The sequence below is a fragment of the Ips typographus genome, linkage group LG2, assembly GCF_016097725.1.
Source record: "Ips typographus isolate SLU linkage group LG2, UJ_Ityp_2.0, whole genome shotgun sequence".
Taxonomy (NCBI): domain Eukaryota; kingdom Metazoa; phylum Arthropoda; class Insecta; order Coleoptera; family Curculionidae; genus Ips; species Ips typographus.
The window spans coordinates 26,485,473-26,496,156 of NC_138423.1; the positions used below are offsets into that span (position 1 = coordinate 26,485,473).

Genomic DNA, 10,684 nt, shown 5'->3' on the forward strand with positions numbered 1-10,684 from the left:
AAGAAATTACTTACTAGAAATTTATTTTTTTATTACATCTATGATACGTTAGACATTTTTAAATAATTATATTTTAATACAGATCGAGTAGGGCTCTAGTAAATCAAATCTATAGATTTACAAAACTATAATTGCATATAAAGTAATAAATTAAATTAGTTGCACAGTAACAGAGTTGCTCAGTGTTGAAAAATGGTATGTACGTACTTTCTAAACCAAAGTCATATAAAGTCAACTGTCAACCCCGTCGAGATAAGTTTTGATAATTTTGATCTATAACTTGCTATCTTCAACACTATTATTATGTTGATTTCTCACTAAATCACTTCCATCTATCGTAGTAATGGTGATGGCGCTTCCATTTGGCTGATGATCTTCTTGAACGCGTTTCTGTTGTATATTTGGTTCTCGTTTTGGCATTAACAACTCTTTAAATATCTTCCTAAATGGTGCCTCAATCAGCAGATATAGGGCTAAAGCGCATACGAAAGCCATGACCATGTCAGAAGCCGAAAGACTTATCTGCAGAAACAAAAAAACAATTAGAACCAATAGTTCGAAAAAAATAATAAACAGTGCTTAAAAAAAAACTAAAATTACTGTTCTATTAAATAAGCACCGCGCCCCGTAGATGTGACATTGATGTTTGTTTGTTTAAATCTGTAAATAGGCGAATGTCATTCAGAGTGATTTAAAATTTGTTTAAACGTCTAGTAAATAAAAAAATGTTAAAATCCTTACTAAGCGTTGAATAATTGACTAATAATAGGACGAAATTTAATAAAAGAAGTTTAAGTGTATGCTCTTGGTATTTCGTTTTGTTTGTTTTAAGTCTGCATCGTAAAGTAAACGTACTGCAGACAGTGCAGCAACCGGTTGCATACATTAGGATTGGCAAATAACTAGACAGGCTGCCCGTTTTTCAAGTCTCACCATGGGAATCTCAGTTAGTTGAAGAAATACAAGGAAGTTTAAGTTGGGGAGTTTAAGCAAAGTTGAGCAATATGAGGTCGAATAAAATGGCGTTTTAAAAATTTAAAAATTCTACTTTCTAAATTAGTACTTTCGGAGATATAAAAAACCGAATTTTGTAAATTATCCTTAATCCTTTTTGTAGTTTTATTATTGTATTTGACAATAAAGAATGACAAAAATGATGTTACTTACCAAGTCAAAATAAGTAATATATCTTGGATTCATAAAACTAGCTGCCGACCTCAATTGAAACTGCATGTGAATCAAATATGCACCTGTAAAAAAATATAACTTTAACTTAACTAGTTTCGTGTTTCTACGATCAAAAATTGAGCCTAAACTTTATAGTTTTGTCTTGTTAACCATTAAGATGATTTTAAATCAATTGGTGATCGATGTCCAGATTGAGACTAAAACTCCTCTGAACGAGCTTCAAAAACGTTGTGTTAATACGGTTTTTTTGCTCTAATTGGAGAAATGCTTACCGTACTGTAATTTACTTAAGGGAACCCACGGTTTCCACGACAGAATCTTGGAGATCAAACTGGCATGGCCGTAGCTCGATACAAAAATCAACCCTAGGCTGCCCAACGCCCACAAAGCCCGATGAAACCCCGCATAAGCTGCCGATTCGTACGGGTTGTAAGGGTGGTAAGGGTTATAGAATACTGCTCCACTAAATACTGAGGCGGCTATTGAGCAAATCGATAAGAATATTATGATGCCAGATTTAACCTGCAAATTTAATATACGATTTTCACTATTTGTCCCTAGGAGAGTTGTTTTAAATTTTTTTTTTTCGACGGACGGCAATTGAATCGTCAATGTATACAGGGTGTCCCGCGAGGTACGGGACAAAATTTCACTACATGTTCTTTAGGTGAATTCGAGTCGAAAATGTCCTGTAAACATGAGTCCGCAAATGCTTCCTTGCCAAGATATGATTTTTTTTAAATTTAATAGTGTTATTCCCCCATATCACCCTGTATACTTTTCTTACCCGACAGACGTGAAAGTTTTGGTTCTTTTTTCGGTAATAAATATATCCGGCAAACATGCCGATGAAATACGGAGTGGCTCTTGTATGCGATTTACTGTAAGTCAGTAAAAAATCCGGGTGATCTTTAGGTGAGGTCAAAAAGTCTGGATAGAACATCAACATCGAAGGTCGGCGATAGACCACTGTCAGAATGAATGGGATTATCTAAATCACAAATAGTCATTTTAATGTTTATGCAGATTTTCTTTGATACAATTATATTATTACCATAGATAATATCGTAGTGACTAGCAAAGTGCTTAACCCTAATTTTTTATCTTTTTTCATAACGATGCATATTCCCACTGCTAGAATAAAGTAGTGAAAGTCACAGGGTAGGTACCATGCGTGAGTCATACACTGAAACAAATTAGATTATTTAAAAAATGTTTCTGTAAAGTTTGTTTACACCTAAGTTTACATGGCGGAAACAATGACTTTACCGCGGGCTTTCCGCTATTTTTACGGCCCGCATCTCATTATACAACGGACCGTAATAATACATTATGTAACTAGGGCTGCAAGAAGCATTTTAGGCACGAAAGGGAAAAAGTTACGCACGAAGCCGCATAACGGCGATTGTGTAATTGCATGGGTGCGTAAAATGCCTTAGAGCACATGTGACGTACTATACTTTACTTACGACCAAGTGTAAAGTCCGGTTTTCGCAACTATTATAATTAGATCAATTTAGCCGATCTTACTGTACATTTTTTTTACAACTGTTCGTAAAGAAGGTCATTACGTAACTGAAAACTATGTGTAATTGGATATTTACACTGACGGTCGTAGGTAAAGTTACAAAAAAGCTCATCCTCATTGACAACGGGCGGTAAAAATGTACTATACAAGTTGTTCAAACGTTGCCATCCAAACACATTTTGTGCGTAAAACGCGTACGTACGTCCTATATGGGCCGAACGAAACACTGCAGCCTGGGTCTAGGTCAGCCCTTTATACGTAAATAACTATTACATTGGTGACATGACGTTAAGAACCTGTAAACTTTTAGACCGATAATTTGTCGAAAGTTGATACTCATATAATCAAAATTGAAAAAGGAGGTCAACAATTTCGCTCTAGATACCTGTTAAATGGAACTGGTTACACACGCGATGCTGGTGTAATATTAATAATTAGTTTAACAATATATATTAAATCATAGTTTTAAATCAATAAATAATTTGTAAATTTAAATAAATGTTAAATGTGAATAATATATTATAATAATAGCCTTAAAGAGAAAATATAATTATAACATTTCTATGTTTTACACAATGATGGTGCATCGCTGATGATTCATTAAACATTCCAAATCTACAGTACCATAAATGCTCTGTCTCTTAAACCAATCGAGTTTCACATGTACACAGAGTGTACCAACTCAATACTTATTGAGCTTTTTAAAAATCCCCAAAACTTATCACTTATGTAACATAAAAATAATAACTAAATGATATCATTAGTTTCTATAATAATTAAGGAGGTCGTGTTAAATTTGTCACGTAACTTAGTCAAACAAATCTTATCCAACCACTCCGCTTTTCGAATTTGGGCTAGACCTAGACGAAGCATATTATGTATTTGGCAACCAAGAAAACATCATATTGTAGTATTATAGTCACGGAAATAGGTTAACGATCTTAGCAAAAGATCAATGTTATATCAAGTGAAAGTGTTTAAATTTTGTCTCGATTTGTTCAATCCCATATTTGATAACGACTCGGTTACCAGCTTTTGTACCACTTTTTTGGTAAATCTTACATAATGGAACAGTTTGTTTTTGTCTTCATCTGCTCTTCGTCTTCTGCATTCATTCGAGTTTTATGGCCAAGTTGTATACTGTTTGCTGGGGAAAGCCATGTGACCAAACAAGAAGGTAAAACACACACACTCAGCCACGGTTAACCTGGTTATCTGAGATCGTCTTTTTATTTGAAATATAAAAGAGCAACACACTATTGAATATTGCAATGGACAAAAGATGTTCTTGTAAGAAATCTCCAACCTCTAATCGTAAGTAACAAGTAAAGTAACAAATTATTATAAGCTTAAATTGACGATATACTTACCATATGATCAGCTTTTACATAGTTATTGATGTAAAGCAGATTAGCCCACCAATTGTTTTTGCAGTCCTCAGAGTCAGCACCGGCCACCACTTTCCAAAGGGGTCCTTTTCCAACATAATTGAATACAGTGGCGTAATAAAATATTACAAAGGCGTACACTGGCGTCAATCTAAATGAAAAAAATAGTGATTTTTTAGCGAAAAAACCACTAAGCGTTCTCGATACTGATAAATGCGTTACTACCGGATACCTTTACTTTTTAGGACAAGAAATAAATTATAATTATTATTTCTCATTAAATAGTAATTAACAATGGACCAGATTAAAAACAAATTATTACCTGACACTCATATGGAAATAGAAAAACAAAACTCATGGGTAGTATACCTATTCAAATCTAATTACCACAGCTATTTGTATGTACAAACATTATGAAAAATACGTTTATACTATATTATAATAATGTATTCTATTAGTTTATTATAAGAGTTTTTAATCATAATCTGTTAACTTTAGAATTGTTTTTACCTGATATAACGCAGAAATATGATGAAACCAGGATTGACCATTCTTTTATCGAATTGACTCAACAATCCGTAGGCCACCAGCAATCCACTGAGAAAGAAGAAAGTATCCACAAACAGATCTCCATGGAATATCACGCATGCAAACGGTGACCTGTATTGCTTAAATAGGTATTTATTTAATTAGTGCAATCTTCTCACGCTATAGTCGCTATAACCTATAGTAGACCTATAGTAGATACTAACTTGTTCAACGTAATTAAAATTAATCAAAGCGGATGAAGTGAAGGTTCCAAATCGATGATCCATAATGATAACCAAAATAGAAATGGTTCTCAACCCATAAAGAACATTCAAATACGGATTTGTGGTCTCCATATGGGACATTTCGGTAAAATTTGCTCGTGCAGAAAAGGTTAGCAGTAGTTTTTGCGTTAAAGTCTCTAAAAACAAAGTTTGTCTAATTACTTGGGCAGCAAAGGTGATAGAAAAGTAAGAAAGGTATAAGTAATTTAGTTACTTTTTTCGGCTTTTTCCGAAGTTTTCGGTTTCCTAGTCTGATAATCGTAGGCAGTGGATACAAATACCAAAACCACGAAAAAACCACTCAGAAATCTAAAACATTAAATTTATAATCATTCCTTTCCTATTAGTAGGAAATTATAAGTTTCGATCTTACCCAAAAGAGTAGTCAGCTGGAGTATAAAACTGCTTATCAGACTTTTTGGAACAAAACTCTTTCCGGATACTAGCACGGAACGTTACATTTTTGCTATTTAGTGGCGATTCTATGCTAGAAATATAAGTTGCTAAAGATGTTTGTAGATCCTGTATGGTACAAGAGGCCGGGATGCACCATCCTAAGTTTATGGTATTTCTAGGCTGTTTGGTTTTATCCTTGTATTTCTAGGTAATAATTATAAAACCAATAGAAGGTATTATTCAGATCAGATGCGAGATTTTCTAAAGTTAGATTAACTTTGAGAAACTTACAAGTAACGGTTATTATGGTTTAACCTGACTACGAAATTCATAGTGGAGCAATTAAATAAAAAAAAAACAGGGACGTACTTACTTACATATAGCCTATCTAGTACCGAGTCCCAAGCATCGAAGTCAGTGGCCAAATGATCCCTATCGATGTTTTGTAGTTCCGGTACTTGCATAGTTATGGTGGCTAAACAATACTGAGTTTCGTATGGAGCTTGAGCGGTAATGCACTGTTCAAAGTGTCCCATTTGGAAGACGTTGCCCCGTAAAACTCCTGTCGATGCTTTTGCTGTAGCATCCCACACTAATAAAAAATAACGAACATTTTAAACATCATGAACCAAATTGTTAGATATACTAGTCACATAGTCATACAAAATGTTGGACATGTTTTCTACTATGATTAAATTAACTGCTTTTTTCATACTTCTACAGGATTGACAACATAGTTGTTTAGGGTAATATCTCGAGACATTTTTGGGCGTTTTTTCATTAACGAAATGTGTCCGAAGAAATATCGATTTATCCGGAAAATGGATAAAACAGTGATCAATGCTGAAATAAACCATATCAGCAGGTTTATATCTGTCATTCAAATTAATTTCTATGTTCAACATTATATCTGTTACATAATCTGAGTACTTTTCTGGGCAAGCCCCAGGACCTTACAGGGTGTCCACCGACAGTGAGTGAAACTTGAAATGGTTTGCAGAAGTTTTTCTCTCAATTTAACTGTCTCTAGAGACCCTGTACTATATGCTTCTATCGGTCAACGGAGTTGACTTAAACTTAATAAATCAAAAGATCGTAAATCAAGCTCAATGATAGTCCAAACCGGAACAAAATCTGTGTTTTCGTTTCGAAATGGCAAGGTTTTAAAAATGACCCAAACAAATCATTGCCCCGATTGAGGTGGTGCGCAATTTGGTTCAGAAGAGTGCGCTGCTTAATTTTACGATCTTATAATTAAGAAAAACTTTGTACAATTGAATCTGACAATTCTGTATAGAAACTGTGATAAAATGTAACTTGTAACTTGATAATCGCGTTGCACTCGCGTTTTAATTCATCTTAAATGAAACCACATCATTTCTTGATTCTGCATTACAACACAATTTTGCTAAGTCATTATAGTGGATGTTGCATGTGCAATGTGCATTAAAGATTAATCTATTCTAGCCTAGAAGTTAATTTTAATATTGTCACGATTTTACAAGCAATAATTAATGTAAATAAATTCCTAATACACAGGTGTTTTCCTGCTCTATTTTTTTCTATTTCATGGCCACTCGTTATTTAGGAAGTTTATCATTATATGCATTATTTTACTAAGATAATTTTTATATATATTTATTTTTATATCATATTTAATGATTAACCAGATGCAAAACAACTTAAAACATATATGACTCCATTTTCTTTTAGATAATTTGTTCTAGATAAATAAATACATTCAATGTAAAACCTTCTGTCGCTAATCTAAATCATACATAAAGATTAAGGTTAGGTAATAATGATTCTTGCCTTGATGAGCAAATCCCTGCTATAGGTCAAACCAACATTAAAATTAGATAATTTCAAAATTAAAATAATTCAGTTTCAGCATACACTACAAGAAAATGCTCTTTAAAATGCCGCAAAAACGAAGTTTCTACGATTAGCCGTTTTCGAGATATTTCATTTATTTCAAAGCAAACTTTGAACTACTCCCACCACTTTATTTGAAGAGATAGAAAAAGGTTAAATAGGTAAATTATTCGTAGAGAATAGGGGATTACTTTTATGAGATTTTTACTATACCTTTTAAATTTTCAGAATTTTTGGACATTGTTCATTTTAGTGGTATCGAAACGCTCCCTAGCGGTGAATGGATTATCATTTCCAGCATTTTCCCCTGGCCACATTTACTAATAAAACAATGTTTTCATAGCCATACTATGTAGTATAGTTTTGGGGAAACAGCCGCGTGCAGGGCTTATTGGGACACCCTGTACAGGGTGGGCCAAATTGGATGTATTTGAATGGGAAGTGCTCTTATTAATAGAGATAGGCAAAATCTGATGTCAGTGTCTGAAGCTCAAATTTGATAGAAAACCTAATGGCGAAAACCGTTTGGCCACCCGACACCACAACCGCAATTTGGCCCACCATGTACATACTTTGATAACACAGCGTTATTAGGATTATGTCCATTTAGACATTTTGTTAAACTTTTTGAACATAAAGTAAGCAGCTAAATGATTGCAGACGATAAATTTGTATCATCCTGTATAAAAAAGTTACTTTTTAACTCTATATTAGGAACATTATCTAAAACCATTATTTTGTTCTTGCGAATTTTGGACAGATTGTTTCAATTTTTAAAAACTTGTAAAGCGAAATACCTACATAAAATATAACCTGCAATCATATCTTATTCTTACCTACCAATCTTGTTCCTTACTTTTAATGTGAAAACTTACTTTCGTGTGCCCATAGAGACAAATTTTTCACACTATTCACAAACAGTTCACTTTGGTCCCAACACACTGGATTTTCACTATTCGGCACTCCTAGAGGAAGACCCGGAAACAAATCAAAGTCATTCTGAATATATGCTGTGCTATGATAGGGACCCACTGTAAAAACTAAAAATAGTAGAATTAAGTACATTTTTAAATGGTATACAAAAACTTCACCGACACAAAAATCATATTATTGAGCGAGTGTGCTGGTATACGTAGAAACGCGTGTTGATTTTCCGAATAAAATGGAAAAAATTCCATACGAAAGAGTTTATTTATATATAAATCAAGAAATAAGAGCGCAAGTGGGTACACCGCCGCCTCAGTGTCCTTCAAACAGTTCAGTTTCAGGTTCTTTCTTGGTGAACAAGATCATCACCATGCATGTTAAGAATCAAGTTTATGGCCGGTAAAATGTTAAAACAATTAAAAGAAACTTTTTCTTGAATGCTTGAAGACACCTAAAGATTCCAAATTAAAGAAAAAATAGTAAAGCAATTAACAATGCTCAAACTGAAAACATTACAGCCAAAAGCATTTTCTGAACGTTTTTCATAAATTTATTTGTGAAACATTATTTATCAGAATTTTACTTTTTGATATGTTTTGTTTATTTGGGCCAACTTCCATAGTTGAAAGTTGCTCACTAATTTCTCAAAACTAATCTTAATACAGATTTCTATGATTTTTGTTATCACCGATTAGCAAATATCTTCAAAACCTATTTTTACAGCAAAAAAATTACTATTTCGTATTTCTTACTTCAAAAACAAAAAGGCGCTCTATTTTAAATTTCAAGGTTGACAATAACTACAGTAATAATTGTTATTTTGACCTCCGCTATAACCAGAGATTTCCACGAGATACGTAATATGTAATACAGAAACAACCCACATTTTTCTAAGTTTTTAATCATCTTAATTTTATGCGAACATACACTGAAAAGTTATAGATTTAGTACTCGTTATGACTTTTATTTAATTTCGCTATTTTGAATATCATCATTCAACTTCAACAGTTGGTTGATGACCGATTGTTATATTACGTTACGTGACTGATATAGTCAAATTTTTACCCTTTGAGAATGACGTCAAGCAGGTGAAAAAACACGCATGTCTGGAATTAGATCACAAATTTTAACCTACAAATGCTTTGAAAAATGAGTGATCATGAGAGTTTCAGTTGACATCTGGAAACTTCCTTTTCGTACTCGAAAAAAAGCAGCACATTTAGAATTAGCATTTGGGCCTTCTCATTGTATCGCAGCATTTTCATACCTTTGATATTTGTTTATATCAAAGTGACAGTAAATGTCAACGTTTTTAATTTGACAGGATGACAAAATTAATAACGTGCCTTTTTTGCTAAAATTGTTTATTTCACATGTTTGATATGCGAGAAACAAAGATGTAAAAAGATGACGTCATTCTCAAAAGGTAAAAATCCAACTATACATATGTCACTTATTACAAAGTGATTCTACATTTTTGTTTAGTTCATTGATTTATAATAGTTTTTTCTTCTTATCATTGATTTTCTATAAATATTTTTGAAACTTCCATACTGTAATACATGAGAAGAATATATCTGAGTATTTCAGCCAAGCAGCAATATTTCTTATTTTGACTGTTTCAACATAAAATACTATTTGCAGAGAATGACTGGATAAAGCTCGGGATAAAGCATATAAAAACATAAACTGCATATGATTAACAGTGCGACACTCCAACGTGTAACGACATGTAACAATACAATTTTCCTTTCTAATTTGCTCACTTAAAATGCATTTACATAATGGCCTGAATGACAAGTAAAATGAAATTAGGTATCTACTACATTACTACGTACCTGTACGAAATATTAGTAGGTACAAATTAGCCATGCGAAAATTATTCTCTTTATTTCTATTAGACGATTTGCAATTATTGTGTCTATGTTCTTGAGCTAGGTACACAAAAACGAACTACAAAGTTCCTGTTTAAATACCTTATATTATTTTTTTTTTAAATAAGGTTTTACAAAAAAAAAATAAATTGCCCTTCAATTAATTATAGCAATTTTCAATAAAATTATAGGCGCACTTCAATTAAAACTTGCTAAAAAAAGTTTGCTCATTAGCTAATAGGTACTTTTTGCGTAGGTAATTTATTCGGATCTCGGAAACTATAACTTATGAGAAAGTTTAAATTGGGGCAAAGTTGCGCAGTTCAAATGCGGCGATTTTCCGAGTACTTCCAAAGGATTCATGTTTGCCGCCCGACGTTTCGTTTTTTGTCAGTCATCATCAACTTTCTTTTTTCTTATGAGCGCCATATTGTATTTTTAGCCGACCAAATAGTACGTTTTATTCTGATTTCAGTGATGTATGATAAGTTATATAACTTATGATTTGCTTCATAAATGACAAAATAATTCAATAAAAACTAATTTTACCTTAGTTGGCTTTGAGTCAATGAGACGTTCTATAAAATGTCATTATTTGACAGTACTTGTCACACGCAATTGGCCTGCACATACTTAGTCACAATGAAGAAAAACAAGGCAATATTATTTTAAAGCTTTATCACAAATTTGATACTA

At 32.9% G+C, this 10,684-nt stretch overlaps 1 protein-coding gene across 1 annotated transcript; it reads right to left on the minus strand.

Moving 5' to 3' along the window:
• Positions 1-6: 6 nt before the first annotated feature.
• Positions 7-8,359, minus strand: LOC145725123 (nose resistant to fluoxetine protein 6-like). Its single transcript, XM_081973746.1, has 12 exons — positions 8,063-8,359; positions 5,690-5,904; positions 5,290-5,516; positions 5,131-5,225; positions 4,857-5,053; positions 4,615-4,772; positions 4,087-4,255; positions 2,243-2,374; positions 1,976-2,179; positions 1,461-1,710; positions 1,168-1,250; positions 7-522 (listed from the first exon to the last, which is right to left on the minus strand). Exons 1-12 carry the CDS (start codon positions 8,250-8,252, stop codon positions 274-276), a joined length of 2,169 nt encoding a protein of 722 aa, XP_081829872.1. The 5' UTR covers positions 8,253-8,359; the 3' UTR covers positions 7-273.
• Positions 8,360-10,684: the final 2,325 nt, after the last annotated feature.